Here is a 23312-nt window from a genome sequence, read left to right as displayed (position 1 = left end):
GTTAAGCAGCGTTTTTGCTGCTTAGCAAGTGTAAAATATGAAAAAAGATGACAAAAAAGGTTTTGTGTATGTGTTTGACTGAGTGTGTCTGAGTGCATCTGTGCATGTCATTGAGAGAGCGAGCGAATTTACATTTGCTAAGCACCATTTTTGCTGTTTAACGAGTATAAAATAAAAACATAAAAAAATGAAAATAAAGGGTGTGTGTGTGTGTGTGTGTGTGTGTGTGTGTGTGTGTGTGTGTGTGTGTGTGTGTGTGTGTGTGTGTGTGTGTGTGTGTTTGCTTGTATGAGAGTAATAGAGAGAGCGGTCGATTGAGTTAAACAGAAAAGTATGCATTTATGTTTCTGTCTGCATGTTTGCGTGAATGCATGCATGAAATCAGAGAGACTATGTGTGTGTGAGAGAGAAAGCAAGAGTGATGTGAGTGAATGCATGTATATAAGCAGAGGAGACTGCATTTGAGAGAGATCGAGAGGGAATGAGACTGAATGTGTGTATGAAAGCAGCTGGAGACTCTGAGAGATTGAGAAAGAGGGTAACACCGATCTTGTGTGAGTGAATGTGTGTATATAAGCAGAGGAGACTGTGTGTGTGTATATGTAAGTGTGTGAAAGCAGAAGAAACTGTATTTGTGTATGGGAGAGAGAATGAGCTGTATGTAAAATTGTTTCACTTGCTTATTATTTTTTTTAAGTGCTATATTATTTTTATGTATGTTTGATGTAAAATGCTTCCTCCAACACCATTAACATATACTACAGCAAGTTTGAAACAGTAGGTAGAGGGTCTATTTTACATTAAAAATATATATTAAAAAATAATATAGCACTTAAAAAAATAAATAAGCAAGTAAAACGCAACAATTTTGCAGAGAGCCCATTCTCTAAGCTCAATAATGCCCTCCAGGGTGTGTGTTAATGTGTAATTAATGCCCTTCCAAGGGTGTAGAAGCCCGACGCGTGCGGCGCCAGCCTCATAACACCTCTGGGTGGACATTTATTACACATTAACACGCACCCCGTCAGGCATTGTTGACTGGTTAAATGCAGATAGGCTCGTATCTAATGTATTGTTTTCTGTAGTAGGTTGACTAACATGGTGAATAGCAGATAACTCAGAAAAGCTGCTAATACTGTGCTGACAACATTATTACCCACTGTTTTCTGCCACTTAATATTTGAAATAGCTAAATCTCCACCTAATACAAACATTTATGTTTAAAATGCATCCTTTTAGCTGCTCCACCCTTCCTGTCATTTCTTGTTTAGTCATTGAACGGAATCTGTAGAAACCAGCTAATAGAGTAGCAGATTGATCTCCTTAGATCACTACATATATTATTCACAATTTACATTATTACAACTACTTTTTACGCCTCTTCCTTCTTTACAAAAATTGATACAACTCCACCCTCCTATAGTTATGAAAATATTTATAACCAGCAATTTTTATTGACATATGTAACTGTTTTCAGCTGTACTGTCATTAGCAAATTTTGATGTCCATATTCTGCATTTACTGTTTACTTGTAATGTAAAAAAATAAATAAATAAAATACAGGCCCCCAACATGGGCACTTTGTTTCTGACTGCAGTACAGTTGTTATCTATCCCAGGAGGACTTAAAAGTATAACTCTTATTATAAAGTATAGACCTATAGTAAAGTATAAGCTTTATATAAGTGGTACGTGTTGGGTTATTTCTGCTTATTATCTGAGCTTTGCTTCGGCTAAGATCTACCTGAAATCAACTGGACGTATAAGTGAATTTAAGTACACTTTTATCTGCTCTTTTTCATATAGTTCTGCATTTAATTTATTTATTTGTGTTTCTCACTGAATATTAACTCAGCTGAAAGTTGTGGCTGTGTCTCTACAGTTAGTTCCCCACCCACCCTCCCTGTTGTTGTTGTTGTTGTTGTTGTTCTGGTGTTAATGTTGGTGGCTTTGAAATTGCCGGTCCCTCTTGTAAATTTGTATTTGGATACTCCTGGGCCCATCTCATTTGCTCACTCAACTGAGTGCAGTGAGATCACATTCTGATTTCAGGCACTCCTACTGTGTACAACGAGAGCATTTGGGAAGGGCAACCCCTGTAGCCTATTAATCCTGCTCTGTTCCCTCCCTCAAAATAAATAAATAAATAAAATATATACATATTTTATTCAGCTGCTCTTACTGTAACTGTCTTAGTTGCTGTTCTGCGTGCTGTTATCTGTTCAGTCGCTCTTCCTCCGCACTTATTACTGCTTGTTAGTAGCCTTCTAATTTACTGCCTTCTGCACTTGTTTTTAGTCATTTGTTAATTTAATTGCATTTATTTAAACTGTATTTGCAGTAATATTGCTACACACTCAAGTGTGCTAGCCTGCATTGCAATTTGAATTGTATTTACTGCTGTTTTAGCTGCTTTTCTGTAAAAAAAAAAAAAAAAAAATCTAAGCTTGTTTCCTGCCTTTCCTGTAACTAGTCTAGTCCAGATACAGACTTGCTGTATCCAGGACTGTTGGTAAGCTTCTGAGCCCACCAAGTCTTTCTGCGTTGGAGGGAAGCCTTCTAGCTTATCAGTGGGAGTGGTAAGCTTTAGGTAGCCTATCTACCACGGGAAGAGTGGGTTTTGGCCCAGAAATTGTAGTTCATTGGCCATTTGGGCATTTTTTTCCATATCTTTCTACTTTCTGGTTTAAAAGACCACATTTGCGTTTGGTTCCCGCCTTTCCTGTAACTAGTGTAGTCCAGGTACAGATTTGCTGTATCCAGGACTGTTAAGCTTCTGAGCCCCCCAAGCCCTTGTGCATTGGAGAGGAGCCTTCTAGCTTATCAATGGGAGTGGTAAGCACTAGGTAACCTATCAACAACAGGAGGAGTGGTTTCTGGCCCGAAATTGTAGTTTATTGGCCGTTTGGGAAGCTTTTCCATCTCTTTCAACCTTCTGATTTAAAAGCCTGTGTTTGTGCTTGTTTCCTGCCTTTCCTGTTACCAGTCTAGTCCAGGTACAGATTTGCTGTATCCAGGACTCTTTGTAAGCTTCTGAGCCCCCAAGCCTTTCCGTGTTGGAGGGAAGCCTTCTAGCTTATCAGTGGGAGTGGTAAGCATTAGGTAGCCTATCTACCACAAGAGGAGTGGTCCCTGACCCAGAAATTGTAGCTATTGGCTGTGTGAGCAGTTTTTTTTCCATCTCTTTCAACTTTCTGGTTTGAAAGCCACACTTGCGCCTGTTCCCACCTTTCCTATAACTAGCCTAGTGTGGTTACAGAGTTGTTCAGAGCCCCACAAGCCTTTCTGTGTTGGAGGGAAGCCTTCTAGCTTATCAGTGGGAGTGGTAAATATTAGGTAGCCTATCTACCACAAGAGTAGTGGTTCCTGGCCCAGAAATTGTATCTATTGGCCGTTTGGGCAGTTTTTTTCCATCTCTTTCAACTTTCTGGTTTAAAAGCCGCACTTGTGCTTTGCTTGTTTCCCACGTTTTCTGTAACTAGTCTAGTCCAGATGCAGAGTTGCTGTATCCAGGACTATTGGTAAGCTTCTGAGCCCCGCAATCCTTTCTGTGTTGGAGGAAAGCCTTCTAGCTTATCAGTGGGAGTGGTAAGCACTGGGTAGCCTGTCTACCACAAAAGGAGTGGTTCTTGGCCCAGAAATTGTAGTTTATTGACCATTTGGACAGTTTGTCCATCTCTTTCAACTTTCTGGTTTAAAAGACCACATCTGTGCTTGTTTCCCATCTTTCCTGTAACTAACCTGCTGGGAAGCACTAGAAAGCCTTAAACTGATACAAGCCTTCTAGCTTAGAAGAGAGACTTTGGAGTGATTAAGTATCAGTTTTCTGTACTTTCGTGCTGTACTTAACTGTTTTACACCTAAACGCTGATTTTCCAGCGTTTATTGTGATTCAGAAGCTTGTTTTTTTTTCACATATTGACTGTCTGCACTTTTAAAAAGTCGTTTTTTGTTTAAATAATTTGTTTGACTGTTATAGGCTGCACACTAAAGTGCGATAGCCTTTTCTGATCGTTTTTAGTCATTTAAAGCTGTTTTAAGTGTATTTCTTACTGTTTTTGCCTTATCTTTTCAAAAAACAACAAAAAAAATCCTTGTTTCCTGCCTTTCTAACCTAGTATAGTCCAGTTTTCAGGTTAGTGCTGAATTCAAGTCTGTGTTACAAGTTTCTGAGTTGCCCATACCTTACTTGGATAGAAGGAAGTTTCTCTGTTCACCTGTGAGAGAGGGGAGCTTTGAGCAGCCTGTCTGTCCCTGGAGGAGTGGTTCCAGCCCAAAAGTTAGTTCATTGGCCATTTTGGGCTAAGTTCTCTCTTTCATTTCCCTGCTATAAAAAATGCGTTTGCATGGTTTTGTGCGCCGGGCAGTGCCGGTTAGCTAAGGTTAAATTATTCCCGGCTCCACCAAGTCTTCTCTTCAGTTTTTCCCTTGAAATTAGTCTAACTCTCAACCTAAGCACTCAAAAAGCATCCTGCAGCCCAGCACTTGCTCTGACCTAAATAGCAAGCAGTAATGTACCCTGACACTTGATTGCCCAGCAGGGCAAGGCTCTTTATTCACCCCTCACCAAGCAAACGACTAAGCAGCTCACCCTACTATTCAGGCATGACCAAAGGGCAATTTCAGGTGTACTCTCCAGTCCAGCTAGTGAATCTGGGTATCCTGAGGCAATGTTACAACTGCCTCATGTACACAGACAACCCTCTTCTCCTACCACAAAATACTAACATATGCGAGAGATGCAATTATACAGCCAAACTGGAGGCTAAGTTGTCTCCACCCAAGACTGGAACAGACAGTCAAGAGGAGAAGGTTAACACTTGCACCACACCTCCAGCCACACATAGACCTACTAAATCACCACTGGCAAAAAATACACATAAATACACAAAATCATACTCGGAGGCTCTAAATAAAAACCTGCAAAAGCATCAGAGACCTCCAAAGCAGACACCCAAGCAACCTGCACCTCCCATCACAAACCAGACAACGCATAAAACACAAAATCAGTGTGCCACACAATCACAGCACATAAGGCGAAATAACATACCTAACACATTAGTAATAGGTGACTGTATAGTCAGGTACACTGACGTCCCACTCACTAGGCTGGACAAGCAGAAGGTTGCTGTTAGCTGCCTGTCGGGAGCCAGAATCCGCCACATAACACAAGCACTCAGGTCACTCCAGAACAAGTACAAATATGACTCTTGTCATTGTTCATGTTGGTTTGAATGACCTGAGACATACCTCCCTGGACTACATGAAAAGAGACATGGAAGAGCTCTCTGATCATGTAGCCCAGGCTGGTATGACCCTGACCGTGAGTAGCATCCTGCCCTCACCAAGAATGATAGTTCAGTATAAAGAAAAAAATGATCAATTTCAACAATTGGCTAAGCTTCTGGTGTCATTCAAAGGGGATCCGGTGTCTGTCAGCCTGGGACGACATGCTCAACAAGCCGCGTTGCTTCACAAGAGATGGCTTGCACCTCTCACCCCTAGGTTTTCGAATTCTGGCCAAGACTCTGGCTGCCCCCATAGTTCCTTTTTTAGGCAAGGCTCAAAAATCAAACCCACCTCCGTAAACAGCACAATTAACACAAAACTGAGGGTTATGCTACTCAACGCCAGGAGTTTAAATCTCAAAATGCACGTGCTCGAAGCTCTACTCAGTATGGAGAACGTTGACATCTGTGCAGTAACTGAAACCCGGTTCAAGGCTCCAGAGAGCACCTCAGCACTACCGGGCTACAACTCGTACCACACATTTCGGCCACAGAACACGAACCGAAACACAAAAGGAGGGGGTGTATCCATATTCATCAAGGATACCTACACCTCCAGGTTAGTGGCGCAGCATGATACCTCTGAGATCATCTGTGTGCAACTAACATAGGGCAAAATTGCAATGCAAATTGTGGCCTGCGACTGATCACCCTCCATGACCCAGGACCACCACTCCACCTTTCTGGAGATGCTAGAAAACATGAAGGTCTTACTGAACACCCTGATATTGGGCGATTTCAATTACCCTACCATTAACTGGGAAAACTACTCTAGTACAAACTCCCAGGCCCAGCGCTTCCTGGAATTCATCAACTCAAACGCCTTGGATCAGCAGGTAAACTCCCCTATCAGAGGTGAAAACATATTTGACCTGGTCATCACAAAAATGGACGACAGGTATTCCACACCGGAAGTCAACTGGTCACTGGTTAGATCAGGCCATAAACTAATCACTCTGGATGTCCACACCCCAACACCACCCCCAACTAAGGAAACCAGAGTAAAAAAAACTTTTCTAAAGCAAACTTCACCTTAAGACAGAGGCAGTAAGTTTCACAGCCCCCATGCTAAAGGATAACGCTGCCCAAGATGCAGAAACCTTTACAAATGCACTCTATGAGCACCTGCAAGGATGCATGGATTGTGCCATCCCTAGCAAAACCAAGACTCACTCCTCTAAGAGAAGGAAACCGGTCTGGTGGACCCGTGCCATAAACAAGGCTATACAATAGTAGGAGGAAACTAGTTCAGAAAAAAAGCAAATCCCAAGAAGGAAACGCATCCCTGATCAGTTTCAGTAAGAAACTAAGGTTTCTCATAAAATCATCCATGGCTAACTTCAAAAGAAAAAAAGCCAAGGATTCAAAAGATAACCACAAAGCCTTCTTTAGCTGTGTTAAGAATCTAAGTGGCAACTCACAGATATGCACTGAACTACTGCAAAATAGTACAAAATATACTGAACCTACTGATATTGCCAACATCCTGGCAGATAGATTCAGTGCAAACTTCACCCCCTCTCACCCCCAAAAGGGCCCACAACAATACCGGAAAAGTGTAATGTCCTGGAAATCACAGATGCACAGGTGAAAATAGCCCTTTCAAAAACCAAAAACACAGCGTCAGTGTGGCCAGATGGTGTCCCAGGCTGCGTCTTGCATGAACTACAGAACGAACTAACCCCCCACCTAAACACACTGTTCAACTTCAGCCTCTCCACAGGCTATGTACCCGTAGAGTGGCGCACAGCAATGGTTATTCCACTCCACAAAGGAGGGGCCACAACTGACCCTGGTAACTATCTTCCCATAAGCCTGACCAGCCTGGTCTGCAAGGCTGTGGAGCGCATCATCATGGAACTCATTAACAAAGACATTGGGAACCTCCAAACAATTGACCCAACCCAGTTTGGCTTTAAGGGCAGATCATGCCTAATAAACCTGGTTGACTTCTTTGAGGCAGTCACCAAGGCTATAGGCGAGGGAAAGGTTGTTCACACAGCCTACCTTGACCTCGCCAAGACTTTCGACACCATTCCCCACTCTGGTATTACAGAAAAACTCACCAGCCTGAACATAAACCCCTATGTCACGAGATGGGTTGCCAACTGGCTTACAGACAGAACTCACACGGTAAGAATAACGGGCTCCAGGTCCGACTCTAAACCTGTCACAAGTGGTGTCCCGCATGGCTCGGTCCTGGGACCCCTACTGTTCGGCATATACTTCTCAGAAGTGCAGGCAAACACAGCAGGACTATGGTTAACTAAGTTCTCCGATGACTGCAAACTGGGAGCCATAATAGACTATCGGGCTGACATAGACATCCTCCAAAAGGGCCTTACTGAGACGTACACCTGATGTCAAAGTCATGGCCTCAAGCTAAATGCCAAAAAATGCGTAGTCATCCGTTTGGGAGAAACGAAACACCCATGAATTACCACGTAGGTGGCAGCCCCCTTAATACAGAAGAGATAAGAGATCTGGGGCCCAGGTAAATAGTAATTTCTCCTTTGGCAATCATATTGCTAAAGTAGTTAGAAAATCCTTCTATGTGGCCCATCTAATTTCTAAAGGGTTCGCATCTAGAAATAGAGGTTATAATGCCCCTCTACTCGTTACTCATCAGACCCATCATAGAGTACAATGCCCCATTTTGGATGTACCTCACAAGACACTTTCAACAGCTGGAGAGACCACAAAAGTACCTCTCCAAGAGGATTACTGGCCTCAAACATATGTCCTATGCATCCCGCCTGAAAAAACTCCGGCTGTACTCAGTGGCATATTGCTTACTCAGAGGTGATCTCTGCCTGACTTACAAAGCCATGTCCAACTCAGAATTGATGGACATGCTCCACCTAAAGAAATCCAAGTCACTGCGAGCCACACGCTCTAGTGAGCTAAACCTCGTCACAACAATAAATGGAACATGCTGGAGGGATAGATTCCTATCACAGAGACTCCCCATGCTTTGGAACAAAATTCCAAACTACATTAGGCAGAGCTCCTCACTAACACTCTTCAAGAGAAACCTTGACGAGTGGATGGGTAGCAGAAAATACACCCCTGGCATCACTTCATTGGCTCAGTGGGGTGGCAAAAGCCGACGCAGTCTGGCTAGGCTTATAAATGCCCTTGGGCAGATAGCCTAGTACCTATCTATGAATTTGTTCCAAATTGCCACTTTCTGTTTATACTTGTGTGATTAAACCTGTAATTGAGTATAACACCCAATTTTGTGACTGTTCAACTGAAGACTTAGAGACTACAATCTTTTAGATGTATTATAAAGAAAATGTCAAATATTGTTAGTTGTATACTGAAAAACAAAACATTTTGATGTGTACAGTTTGTGTTATATAACTGAGTGCTTTCCATCACAATTTTTCAAAGTTCTCTGGCAACCATTTCTTAGTCCAAACTACTGCACACCTTACTATATGGAACTTACCCACATAACATGGGGCTGAGTGAAATGCTTTTGGTATCTTTTTCATCATATGTTGTATCCTGTTTTGATCAACTACAAACATTTAATAAGTACTTTGCATACTTATTACTGTGGTGTAATCTTATTAATGCATTTTTTCACCAACTAGTTTACAGTTTAAACTATGCTTCCTTTCACATCTGAGGACTAATTCAGGTAATTCTTAAAATATGTTCCAAGCTTATGAGGCTGCATTCCCAGTCTGCTGAGTCAAAATATGCATTGCTAGTCGGGTGTATAAAAGTTCCTGAGTGGTTTTGATTCGTCTTAGAACTTTTTTTTTTTATTTCATGTGTCACTTTAAGGATCAGAATTAGCTGGAGGTTGTGCCAACTGTAAAGAAAGTAGTGTCTAAGATGCCTCTGATAGGCTTTTGTAACCCTTTGTGTGTAATCCATTTAGTAATGCATTGGATTTTTCTTTGTTTTTGTCATCAAGTAGATCAAAAAAGGTATAACAGCAAATTGGAGTAAATAGTATTAACTGGATAATCAGACAATGAAAAAGTATTTTTGTTTGTGAAGTCAACAGTAGCTTTTTTGGGAATAACTGCTAATAGTGTTGTTTCAGGGTAGCACTGCACAAGTGGTCTGCATTTTGTTTGTTGGGGAAATGCCATATGCATTGCTGTTGCCATGGATAGGACTACAAAATACTGCAATAATGTATAGTTCATTGACAGTTACTCAAATCGCCTTGCAGTAATATATGACATGCATTTTGCAGTGGTTAGCATTGCTGGTCTTACAGCGCTTAGTGGAGCTTGCACTTATCCCTTTGTCTGCCTTTTTTGTTTCACTGATGTCTTCAGTTACCTTTCATCTTCCAAAGAGATGCTGACATGTGAACCACTTATCCTGCAGATTGCCTTATTTGTGTGTGCAGGGGGGGGGGGGGGGGGGGTTCTGTGCCTTAAGTCATTTGCTTGCAAGAATTGATTCCCTTGTGAACTATGGGGGTATGTCCTCAAAAATAAGTTGAGGTGATTATAAGCAATGTTACCTACACTGAGGCTGAAGATGCAGTGAATCTGCTGGCCGATAAATTTAGCTCTAACTTTACCCCTCTCTCCTCTTCGTCCATCACTCAAGATATACCTGAAACTGGCTCACCTCCAGCTATCATACAAGATCAAGTCCTAAAAGTGCTGTCAAAAGCTAAAAATACTGCCTCAGTGGGTCCTGACAGTATCCCTGGATGCATCTTAAATAGCATGAAGCACGACTTAGCTGCACTCCTAACAACACTGCTCAGTCTCAGCTTTCATACATTTTTTGTACAGAGAGAATGGAGAACAGATGCAGTCTTTCTCCTGCGTATGAGATGACACAGACCCATAGGTCTGACCAGCCTCATATGCAGAGCTAAGGAAACACTTGTCATAGGATTAATTAGTCAGGATATAGGAAACCTTCAAACACTGGACCAGTGTCAGTTTGGATTTGTCAAGGGCAGGTCATGCTTACTCAATGCAGTGGATTTTGTTGAAAAGCTCACCAAAGCAACGGATGAAGGCAAAACAGTGCACACGGCATACCTCGATCTGGCCAAAACGTTTGACAGAATTCCCCACTCGGGCATAGTAGAAAAGCTAGATAAACTGGGACTAAATCCCCACGTCAGCCATTGGATTGCCAACTGGCTCACAGCTAGGATACTGATGATCAAAATAGGAGAAGTGACCTCCACAAAGAGTCCAGTCACCAGTGGAATCCCCCAGGTTTTGTGCTGGGACCTTTCCTGTTTGGTAACTACTTTTCAGATGTAAAAGCCAATGCCAAAGTGCTTCATCTGATTAAGTTTGCAGATGACTGCAAGCTAGGAGCAGTCATTGAATCCCCAAAAGACTTCTTCATCCTGCAGGAAGGTTTGTCCCAAATAAATAACTGATGCCAAAATCATGGACTGAAACTAAATGCCAAAAAATGCATTATTGTATCCTTTGGGAAGTCATCTACCCCAGGGAACTTACCACATTGACAGTATACCCCTTAGAATTGCACTAGTTGCTCAGAATTTGGGAACGGGTGTGGAGAGTGACCTAACGTTTGACCAACATGTGTCTGTTATTGTAAGAAAGTCCTTTTATATTGCACAGCTTATAAACAAAAAGGATTGTGTCTAGGTTGAGGGATGTCATTGCCCCCCCCCCCCCCGTTTACTCAACCCCCATTAGGCCAGTCATTGAATATAATCCCCCTTTGGTGTTCAACTGTCTAGACACATGTAATGACGGGAGCATCCTCAGAGATACCTTACTAAATGGATACAAGGCCTATACAACATGTCCTTCATGGACCAGCTCAAAGCCCGGTCACTTTATTCCATGTTTGGGTCCCCTCAAGTTATCTTATGGTACGATCTCCGGTATTCTCATTAGGGGTAATATATAATTGTCAGCCATGGGATGTGTATGGCCAGTCTGTAACAAAATGGGATAGGCTGTTTCAACCACAAAAAGGGAAATTGGCCAGGCTTAATATTGACTGCAAATGCAATTCTCCTAGTACTTGGCTATGAACCTATAAAATGAGAGCACAATTATCTCAGATCACCTAATTTTGGTAGCCTGGGTGATGTTCTTTTGGAGTTTTTTACATGCATTAAACTATGTTTTTATAGTTTGCATATTCTAGGTTAATGTTTGCTTGAATACTGATGTAGTTCTTAATTCTCTTTCAGTTCCAAATGAAGACGGAAATGTTGCAGTAACAAATAATGTTTCCAACTGAAGCATTCTTCAGATTGTCTGGACGGGTTTTCAGAATTAGGCCGAGGATGGATTGGCATAAATTATTTTCTACATCTGTAACCAGAACTTGCTTATGCTAAACATGCATAATTATGTTTCTTGTTGAAATTGCTGCTGTTTCAGAACTCTATGCTATGAAGGAGACTTGGCATTCTATTAAGCTGCTGCCTTTTAACTTCTCATCGCCCTGTGCATGACATACTGGTTCTAGAACTGTGAACTGGCTAATGAATTGCGGACAAGTTATGGCATCATGGCTATTTAGAAAGAGAGGCAACATAAGATGGCTTCTTGACTATACAGTGTACTTGAATTGACCGATATTGCCACATTTTGAATCAATTGTAAAAGAATATAATTTTTGTACCAAACATTGTCTCTTTTTTATAGCACGTCATGCACTTCAGAGTTTCTACACTTTATTTTTATAAAGTCTTGCTTTCTAATGTTGAGAAATTTGAAGTGCAGCTATCTCATAAGAATGTGCTGTTGATTATTTTCGCAGTATTGTGTTGTTCTGTGACTTCAGCTGCACTTCATTAATCGATTTGAATGAATAACCTGTCATTAGTTAAGTAATATCAGGAAGTATTTATGATATTTTATGAAAAATATAGAATTTTGAGTGACTGTTAGCAGATTGAAACATTCTATGGAGTACTCAAGTATAAGCTGTAAAAGATAAATACAATCCTAATGCAAAAGATATGAGATTTTATTGCCTTAACACAATATCTAACTTTGGAAATCCTCCATGGTGAGTGATTTATTGGAATTTATTTTCTTTTTTCCTGTTAGTCTTCCAACTCCAGGTCTGTGCAACTCCTGATGGTACATTCCTTCATTATTGCAGACCATGTTGCTTGAGGGCCCATCTCCCACATCCACAAGTTCTTTTCTGCAACTCACAAAGTTCACTTCTCAATACTTGCATTCATCATGGAAAAAGTTTGTGTTCCTTGCTTAATAGATGCGAGCTATTTAAGTATTTGCATATCCTCTAGGTCATGTTGCAAAACCGACATTAGCATTACCTCTGTTCCCTCAGGGAAGAGAATGGTATTAAAGCACTGCCATAAGTACTAGCATTTCACTGCAGCCATTCTAAGATACAGAAGAGCAAAATTTCAGGTCCTGCACCTTATAATACAGTATTAACAGTTGAGTCTCTAATTCAGTGGTGGTCAGACATCAGTCACACACAGTTGGATGAAAGACTTTTACTGCTCCTCCTCTGTAATCCCAGGAAGCAGCTGCTCTTGATTTATTGGCTGTTGCCTGGTGGTAACCTTCAGAATATAGGACTGTTCTATTTAGACATAGCATCCCTGTCCCATCTCTAGCAGGACCTAAAGGAGCCAAGTTGAGGAGCGCGCATTAGGCTTTGCAGATGAGGCTGTAATGTCAAACAGGTGTTTTGATGTTAGGACGACTTGCTGTCATGGTTGCAGAAGTGCACCTGTAGATGGCATATAACAGCACTAAGCTGTTATGAATTTTTCTGTCCAGTCCATGCTCCAACTTTGACTTTTGCATCTCCAAACAGCAATATTCCATCATCCAGCCTCCTTAACTTGCCCTTGGTACTCTTAACCCCTCACAAATTTGTCAAGTCAAAGCTTATCAGTCATGCCTCACAAATTTGTCAAGTCAAAGCTTATCAGTCATGAAGCTAGTTTTAGGAAAGTCCTTACTCTTCCTTTATGCCCTTGGAAAGGGGGTTCACCGGATCCAGAGGTAATTTTCTCTAAGCTGTATGAGAATAATGAGACATCCCTTCACTGTTTCCCCCCATTTAGAATTGTTCTGTAGATTGGCTTCTGGATCCCTTTTTTCTTGCCCCTTATTAAAACTACATATCCAGAAAAGGAGGCAGAACCTCGTGTCATCCCATTCATAAAGCCTGTTCACAAGCAATAACATTTTTGCAACCTAGAAACATTTGAATAACACCTCTCTGCTTTTACAAAGCAGATATCCCTCCTGCAGTCTCTATGACCCCCTCCATCAGGAAGACCCTCAGGCTTATGTAGCATTCTGTAAACTGAGTTCTGAATTCCTTTCCAGTGTTCCCCCACCCCAAAGTAAATATGTCCACCAAAAAAGGAGGAAAATTCTATCATCCTAGTCATAGAACCTGTGCAGAAAGATCCCATGTTTGCAACCTTGAAGCATTTGCATTTTGAATAATGCTTTTCTGCTGTGAAGTCAGATACCTTCTATAAGTCAGTGACAGAGTGTAGTGAGATCCTGTCAAGGCACTGCATGAATGGCTTTGCTTTCATCTCTGCAGTCCACCATAGAAAGCACAGTGCTCAATAAGGAGACTAAAGCTGTGGACATTGGGGAACAAGAGATGTTTCTCAGCATACTTGTGCTTGGGCCACTCAACATTTTGTCACCCCTGCCCAGGTCGTTGCCCTTCTCAGTGGGTCAGACCCTGGAAGAGCTTTCAGCCTTTCTTAAGTATATGTTCAACAACGAGCTGTTTAAAACCATTAAACACACATTCTAATAAGAGCAACAATTTGCTTACAAAAAAAAGAAAAATCTTAGGACTACTGGGTTTTAAAAGACATTATTATCCTAGTACCTCGGTTAGATCCAAATACACTTAGTCTGTGCTTTGTATGCTCTGTGTTTTCCATTAATTCAGTAACCAATTACATCTTAAAAGCTGCATTTTACAGTTCAGTATGAGATTTGTATATTGATACATTATAAAAGATAAAAGCTTATACTAAACCGTTAATAAGAGTGTTATCATGAAAAATTAATTAGTAAATAAATGGATAGATAAAAGCAGGAGTAAATACTTGCACAGGTTATAAAGTCTCTTTGACTGCCTTCTTGTTGTTGTACTCCAGAATATGACCATTTTCATATCAACAAAGGAATATTCAGATTTACCCCTACTTAGACGACTGCCTGATTCAGGCAGTCAGGAAAAGCTGTTACAGCACCTGACCTTTGTAAAGCACCTACTGACCTCCCTGGGGTCCACTATAAACGAAAAAAATCCAAACCAGTACCCACTCAAAAAATTGTATTCCTGGGAGCAAGCCTGGACACAGATTCCCACATGGCATTCTTTACTCCAGAAAAACAAGCCTATCTGACAGACTACTTCTCAACTAGCCACCAGAACCCAGTTATCTGCAAGGAAAATCCTCCAAGCTCTAGGGTTCATGGCATCCTGCATTCTACTCTTTCCATATGCCGGATTGCATATGAGGAAACTTCAATGGTACCTAAAAAAAACCTTTGGTGTCAACACTCTCAGGATCTGGAAACTATCATACCTATGATATCCTGTCTAAGGAAAGATTTTCGTTGGTGGGCAGCAGCATGCAACCACAACAAGGGTCTTCCCTTTTCACAACCCCATGCCACCCAGACCCTAACCACAGACACATCAGATTATGCTGGGGGTGGACACCTGGATGGCAGGTGCATTCAGGGCCATTGGAGCCCAAATCAAATACATCTGCACAGCATCCAAAAAGAGATGCTAGCTGTTCAGCATGCTTTGACAGCTTTCAAACCCCTACTCTCCCTGGGGCCTCTACTGATCAAAACAGACAATACCACAGTGATGTGATATATCAAGCAGGGAGGAACTTACTCTTATCCCCTCTGCAGGATCGACATGACCCTTTGGCACATGGCTTCAGCCATGCAGATTCACCTGTAAGCATTATTCCTGCCAAGCTCCCAACACTCTCTGGCAGACAACTTAAGCAGAAACCTCCTAGACCCACACGAGTGGCAGCTAGACCACAGCACCTTCAGCTTTGTAACCCAGAAATGGGGCACCCCGAAGGTGGACCTCTTTGCCTCCCACAACAATCACCAGCTCAGCAAATTCTGCATCAGGAAACCTCACAGCAAGGTCTGGAAGGTGGATGCCTTATCCTTCCAATTGGTAAACCTCTCAGTCTATGCATTTCCCCCTCTACCTCTACGTTCAAGGGTACCACTCAAAATAAGAAGAAAAACCAAGAGCAATGTTGATACCCCCAGACTGGCCACGCCAGCACTGGTACCCACTGCTGTGCAGTCTGTCAGCCTTGCCACCATGGCACCTACCTCAGATCCCAACTCTCCTGACCCAACAGAATGGAGAATTCATGCATCCACAATTGCAGACCCTAAACCCGGCAGCCTGGCTTATTCCCTGACCTCTCCTCCAGTTGCCAGTCTAAGCAAGCAAGTTCTGGATGTTATATGTGAGGTCAGATACTCCAGCACTAGAAAATCCTATGCTGACAAGTGGAAAAGGTATTGCACCTGGATCCAGGCTAAAGGAGCTGAAACAGCACAGCCCTCCCTACCTCTCATCCTGGGTTACCTAGCAGACCTACTACACAGGGGCCAATCCTTCTCTTCCATTAAAATTCATGCCTCTGCCATCTCTGCTTAGTACAGCACAGAGCCACTTCTCTTTTCTCACCCTCTCATCAAGCAGTTCCTAAGAGGGGCTAACAATTTAAGGCCACCCAGAAGAGCTCCTACCCCAGCTTGGGACCTTAACTTTGTGTTGGAAAAGCTCACACTACCTCTGTTTGAGCCTGCAGCTTCAGTAGAGTTAAAATTCCTGTCTTGGAAAACAGCCTTGCTTCTGGCCATCACTTCAGCTAGAAGAGTTTCAGAGCTACAAGCACTCATGGCAGTAGAGCCCTTCATCATTTTTCATGCTGACAGGGTCTCCCTCTGGACTAACCCAACTTTCATGCCTAAAGTGGTGTCCAGTGTGCCTCTCAACCAATCTATTCATTTGCCCACCTTTGTCCCTAACCCACAAAACAAAGGGGAAAGGATTCTGCATTCTCTAGATGTGCACAGACAGCTCAGATTCTACCTGGATAGGACTAAATCTTTTAGGAAAACTGATCAATTGCTAGTCAGCTTTGCAGCAGGGTCAGAGGGCAAGGCCATATCCAAACAGTCTCCAAATGGATAGCACACTGTATCAATTTCTGCTACAAATACCATTGCAAACCGTCCCCCTAAGGGGGTCAGGACACATTCCACCAGGGCAACCTCCACCTCTGCAGCTTTTCTTAGAGGAGTCCCTACCAAGGACATACTGGAGGCTGCAACATGGAGTTCTGTTCATACCTTTACCAAGCATTACCACCTCCCTATCTTCTCCAAATCCAGGGCAGGCTTTGCAACCGCAGTCTTGCAGGGCATCCTACCCAGCCCCCAGTCCTTTTTTGACTGCCTCCACCCTTTTCTTCAGCTTTGGGAATCAACCCAAGTGTGATGACTGCAACAGTGAAACACGAAGAACATAGTACAGTTGTATACACTTACCGTAAATGTAGATGTTCGAGTGTATTCACTTTTGCAGTCCTGGTTTCCCACCCTCCACCCCCCTTCTCTCTCTCTCTCCCTCACTCATTACAGGGATTTTTGGTATTTACTTTCTACTGGTGGTGTTCTTCCACCATAACCTAGCTCCCTATTGGGGGCTCCTGACATTTGTGGCAAGAAAAACTGATGTTTATACCACTGACGACCTGATGTCAGTCCTATAGCAACAGCAACCAACACAGAAATACAAAGCCTCTGGTATTTGGGCCGACTGAGGGCTACCCCGGCAGGGTGACCCAAGTGTGATGACTGCAAAAGTGAATACACTCAGAATATCTACATTTATGGTAAGTGTACACAACTGTACTTTCTTGAACTTTCTTTAGAAGTGTTAAAGGAAACAGAAAGCAAAAAGAATGCTCTCAGTCCAGAAGAAAATTATCTAAGGGAAGACCTTCTTGACTTAACAGAGATGGATAGTCATATTAAGATAGATGAAAGAAATAGATAACAGAAAGTAAATAACACCCAAAACGGCAGAAGACTGGTAAAACAGATGAACAATACTAATCAAGCCTGTTAAAAATCATGTGATAGAAATAAAATGACTAGTAGTTTAGCTGTGCAGTAGTATAATGGAGAAAGTGTTACCACAAAATGCAGAATAATACGGGAAAAGAAGGGAACAAGCAGAATGGATAGGCTAAACTGTAAAGCAACTAAGGAAACAAGTATCAGAGTTGAACAGATAATCCTTAGAAAGATAGACGTGTTAAAAAAAATAACATAAATATTAAAACATACCAGGATTTATCATACACTATTTCCAATAATAAACTAAAACTATCAGCGTTAGCAGAAATCTTAGAAAGTATGCAGATTAAATAGAAAGTAAAATTTAAGCGATTCAGTAATGACCCAAAAAGGTGTTGTAGACGATCGAGAAATAAAGCAAAGGAATATAAACTGCACAAAAAAAAAGTACATTTTGTATAGTATTTATGAAGACCATGTTGACCATAGAAATGATGAACTGATAAAAGAATTAAAAGAAAAATTTAAGGAGCTCTAACGTAGATGACATAAAATAGGATGAAGTAACAGCCATCCTTTACAGACATATACAGATTCGCAAACTCAAGTAAGTAGCTGTTTGCATTGAAATATTAGGAGAAATGTTTGATACCTAACTGCTCTGAATCATATTTTAATGTTGACTTTGTTATTCATAAAATGTTGATTTAATGTGTTTCATTTTGTAAACTGCCCTGCATTAATTTAATGCTGTTTGTTTTATTTGTTCTACCTTCCACCTCCTCACTGTGTTGGCAAAGTTTTTTTTTTAATTTTCTTCCTTACTTGCTGTGTAAATGACTTTCTTCTTTCTTATGGTTTGTTTTTGTTCTTTTTCCTTTTGAACTTTCTTCTAATTCTGTATTTATGCTTTCACCTTTCCCTATACTGGTTTCAGCTCAGTTCTGCATTTGATTTTCTACTTCTCTGCTTATTGACTATGTCTTATTTAATGGTTGGAAGGACAGAAGAATGGTTCATGCACCTTTGCTAAGACTGAAAAGCACAAAAATCTACTCCTACATTTACACCTGATCATTTGGTTAATACTGCCAAAGGACCTTGTTTTTCTGTACTAGTGGCAGGTTAATAATGTTAGCAACTGTACAACAAACCTTTTTGACACAAAGCTTGACATAACCTGGTCAGTTTGCATGTTTTCTGCATTACTGATAGTGATATTTTAAGTGGTTCTTTGGGTGGTTTATAGGAGGCTGCCAACCCCCCCCCACCCATTTTTTTGTTTTCTGTAATCTTTTTACTTTGTTGCCTGTAAGTCTCAAGTCTCACACATATGCTGTATAAAGTATTCCCCTGTGTTGTGAACTTTGATATATTTTTCTGCTAGTTGTATCCATTGCACATAATTTTCAAAATGAATTTTTTACCTAGTTTGAAAGGCTTTCTGCCTTCCTGTTGGTACTAAGTCTTCCGCGCATTTGCAGACTTATTGACTCACACACTAGTGTTTTGAGTGTTTCTGCATGCTTTGCTCCTCTCCCACACCCAGTTCCCTGTTCACACCTTCATTCCATTCTCTTCCCACCCGTGTTTGCTTACATCATAATTGCAGCTTAAAGGAGCACAGCATATAACTACACAAACATATCCCCCTCCCACCACCCTTTTCTCTTTCATAATCCGTGACTGCCAAGCACATTACTACCCCCACTCCACCTCTCAACATTTTTAGACCCGTTTGCTTGTCCCGTTCCCCCCTGACTCCCCTCAGGGGAAGAGTTTATCTTTCTGAAATGTCCTCCCTTCTTTTCATCTCAACTTGCACTCTCCCACTGCTTTTGTCTTCCTCTGCCACCCGCAGCAATAAGGATCCCCGCCTGATTGGAACTACACCTGTCATACATATGTTAAAAATCCTTAATTCTCTTACCTCAGTAATTTCCATTCAGCTTCCCTATTCATCTACAGAAGTATGCATGTCCCCCAATTCTGTCCCCTGCCATACACACTTTTTTATTGCATGTGACATCCACTTTCCCCGGCTTATACTAACAACGCATCCCCTACAAGACATTCCCTTAAACTCCTTAGATTCCTGTATATTTTCACCCCAGTAATACTCCTCTTGCTTCTATGTACTCACATTGAACAACTTTTTCACCCTTTACAACCCTGACCTTGTAGCTATATCAGAATCTTATCTCAAACCCACTGGTCATTCCATTCACCTCTTCTTCCTTGGTACAGCTGTTAACTTCATGGAAGACCTAGTTCTATGAAATCTTTAAATGTCCAGGTCTTAGCTCATAGCAGCACTACCTCAGACTCTCTTCTTAACTAGTTACTTTCCTCACCTAACAACTTTCCTACTAGTCTCTCTGTCACTTACCTGCCCCCTCCCACCTCTTTAGCCAAATTCAAAACCCTTCTGAATTAAATTGCCTCCTCAGTTAAAAAGAATCACAAAAACTTAATTCTGCTAGGTGACATCAGTGTCAACCTTCTTGGCCTTAATCAAAACAGTGTCTTGGTAATCCTTAATGACTTCAAACTCACACAGCTGATCACTGAACCCATCAGACCAAATCCTAAATTTTCTCATCAATCACATCTTGATTTTATTACTAATAATCCAGGCATTATTTTTTAAATTCTCATTAACCCCTTTACTTCAGTGACCATTGTCCACTCAGCTTCAGTATGTCTCACTACATAAACAAAATCCCTCCCTATCTCATATAATTCCTAAATAAATCCTAGCCCAGCATTCTTAAACTATAGACTATTCTAGTTTCATATTAGACTGGTCTCCTATTCTCTCTCCTACTGATTCTAACTACTGCAGCATTCTTCACACTGATCTCTGGTACTCACTATTCCCTAAAATCACCCCCCCCCCAAAAAAAGTGGTCCATACGAACTGAAATGCCTCCTTAGTCTCAGGGACAATGTGTGGCACACTTGGAAAAGCAAACCGTCCTTAATGTCCAGACAACACTATATTAAGTCACATTATGAAAAAGCATCTGCTGATTTTGGCCTCCACTTCAGTACAGTTCCCATTCATGACTCCATTAATATTCTATCCTCTCCCAATAATATTCTTCCTCCCCTATATTCCCACCTCTATTTCAAAGCAGTCAAAACTAAGCACACAGGACCACTAGTTGAAGATCTAAAAAGTGACTCACTTGCTGGACCTGAAAATTTACTCCCATTTCTTTATCCTATGTAAGGACTTCATAGTCCCGCCCCCCCCCCACACACACACACACACACACACACACACACACACACACACACACACACACACACACACTTGTTCATGTTTAGAATATATGCCCAACTCAAAACATGCCTGATATCAGGAAAACTGCCATTGTTAAATCCCTCCACCAACCAACTACCCCATCCCCACACACCACTGACTTATGTCTCCTCTCTCTTCTTCCCATACCTGGTAAAGTCCTTGAAAAATTAGTTTACAGTCAACTCACCCATTACAATTCTCAGTATCATCTACTGTCTCCAAAACAGCATAGCTTTTTGACTGGTGGGAGCATTTCTGCTGCACTCTGAACACTAACTGATGACATATTCTTTACCTCACCAGAGCTTTCGATCTAGTTAACCATGGTATTCTTTTAAACCACCTAAATGAAATTAGAATTGGCCCAGATGCAGCTCTATGTTTTAAAAATTATCTTTCCAATTGGTACTACTCTGTGCAGTTTCAAAATACCGTCTCTGCTTCCACCCGTCTTTTTAAGAGTCCCTCAAGGATCTTTCCTGGCTCCACTTTTTTCCATTTTCATTTATAAAGTACCACTTGACCCCCCCTTACCCCTCTCTTACTGTCTCTCATGTATGCTGATGATATGGTCTTATGTCATTTAAACCTGATATCATCTACCATATAGCATCAACAAGCTGACTTCCTTTGTCTTATCAAATGTTATAATAACAAAAAGCCAACTCTGAACACTTCCAAAATTAGAACAATATTTTTTGGGGTATATTCCTTAAATGGTAGAATAACTCTAAATCACTTCTTGTCCATGACCATATCGCAGCCCCATTGATAAGTAATCTTCTTCAAATACCTTGGTTAAATGGCTTGATGTTCATGTTTCACTGTTGCAGTCATCACATTTGGGTTATCTGCTTGCAGTAGCCCTCAGTCGGCTTGATTGACAAAGTCTTGGGTCCTATGTCGGTTGCTGTCTCCTCTTCCATGATGTCAGGTCGTCAGGGGTATAAAACATGCAGCCAACGTCATTACATCAGTCTTTCTTGCCGTGCGGTGCCCGAAGCAGAAGCAATTCGCAAGTGCTGGTTGGCCAACTCCTGAAATGTTCATTTTCAAGTTTCAGAACCAAAGTCTTCAACTAAAAGCTAAGTACCCCATTGGGGAAACTTTTTCTTGCTCTAAACCGATGTCAGTAAAATTTAATAAATTGCATTTCTTGTGGAAAGCAAATACCTCATAAAGATTTTCATTCGTACTGTATTCCTTGCCTAGGCCCTGACCTCGACGTACCTCATTGTCGGTTTTGTGCCTTATTTAAACCACAAACTATCCGTCGGTATATTTTTTCGCTTCTAAATATTTTGGTGCTCAGTTTAATTATCCCAATATGTCTTCGGTAAGCCATCCGACTACCAACATTCCAAAAAAAAAAAAAAAACGCAAAGATAAAGACAGAGACAGGCCGCCAAGGCACCAGTACACAGTGAAGCGCTTTTGCAGCCCCTGATACCCACTACTTCAGAGTCACAGGCCTCTACTGAGACCCATTCGGAGTCTGGTATGCCACGAGATGCTTCAACTGTGGAACCTGCATATGTCTCTACCTTGGATGGGTCCAGAGCTGCTGTGCAGGCACCGGCTTCTGAGGGTGTATTCAGACCTACTGACTTGCATATTAAACCAATGCCTTCTTCTTCAAGGCTTAAAACCCGAACCATGCCTAGAAAACTGACACCCAGACTGCATGGTCAGGCCTCTATGCCTAAAAAACAAATGATAAAAATGACTGAAGACCTTATTACTTCAATCAAGGGAAGCCATCCTTCAGGCTTCAGTCCCAGGGTATGGACAGGACTAAGCAGTGGGGCCTCCACTTCCAAACCTGGGAGTAATAAAACTCCCCCCTATGGTAAACTGTCTCAATGACTTATTTTTAAAACTTCCAAGCACTTCTCAACTGACTGCCCCTTTGGGGGGAAATATTGCACTTCATGCAAAGAACTGGGGACTCATTACCCAGGACAAATGGGTTTTAAATATACTGTCCCAAGGATACAGATTTAATTTCCACACATTACCAACTCCAAGCGGTTGGCTGGATCTACCTCCAAATCAGTGGACAGAGGCCCAAAAGCAAATGTACTGTCTCTTTTAAGCATAGGGGCTATTCAGTTGGTACCAGAAGAGGAAAAGGGACCAGGTTTCTATTCGAGACTTTTCCTGGTGCACAGAAAAGACAGTTCATAGCATCCGATCCTGGACCTGTCTACACTAAACACCTTTTTGGTGATTCCAAAATTCAAGATGCTGACTCTTCAGTTGCTTCCTATGCTAGGCAAAGATGCCTGGTTGGCAACACTAGATTTAAAGGAAGCATACCTGCACATCCCAATCGGGGAATCTTGCAGAAGATACCTACATTTCAAAGCAGGCTACACACACTATCAGTTTCTCTGCACTGCCCTTTGGCTTATCTACTGTTCCCAGGGTATTCACAAAGTGCCTAGCTCCAGTCATTGCATTTTGCAGGCAAAGAAACATTCAAATATACCCATACCTGGATGATTGTCTAATTCAGGCAGAAAACCAGGACATATTTTTGAATTATCTGGCTTTTGTACAAAGGGTTCTAACTTGTCTGGGGTACACCATAAACGAAAATAAATCACACCTTGTA

General features: G+C 41.6%; 1 protein-coding gene across 4 annotated transcripts in view; it reads left to right on the top strand.

The window, feature by feature from the left end:
- The window catches only part of LOC122812153 (E3 ubiquitin-protein ligase TRIM4-like), a 778173-nt gene extending 766270 nt beyond the window's left edge, over positions 1-11903 (top strand). For all 4 annotated transcript variants that reach the window (XM_044084468.1, XM_044084466.1, XM_044084465.1 and 1 more), the window contains one exon: positions 11463-11903. In XM_044084468.1, coding sequence (XP_043940403.1) covers positions 11463-11512 — 50 coding nt within the window. In that variant the 3' untranslated portion in view covers positions 11513-11903. The remainder of the gene's footprint in view (positions 1-11462) is intronic.
- Positions 11904-23312: the final 11409 nt, after the last annotated feature.

This window comes from Protopterus annectens, chromosome 9.part0 (assembly GCF_019279795.1).
Source record: "Protopterus annectens isolate FY-2018-M chromosome 9.part0, PAN1.0, whole genome shotgun sequence".
Taxonomy (NCBI): Eukaryota; Metazoa; Chordata; order Ceratodontiformes; family Protopteridae; genus Protopterus; species Protopterus annectens.
The sequence above is the reverse complement of the archived record's forward strand: the minus strand, read 5'-3'. Positions and strand labels throughout refer to the sequence as shown.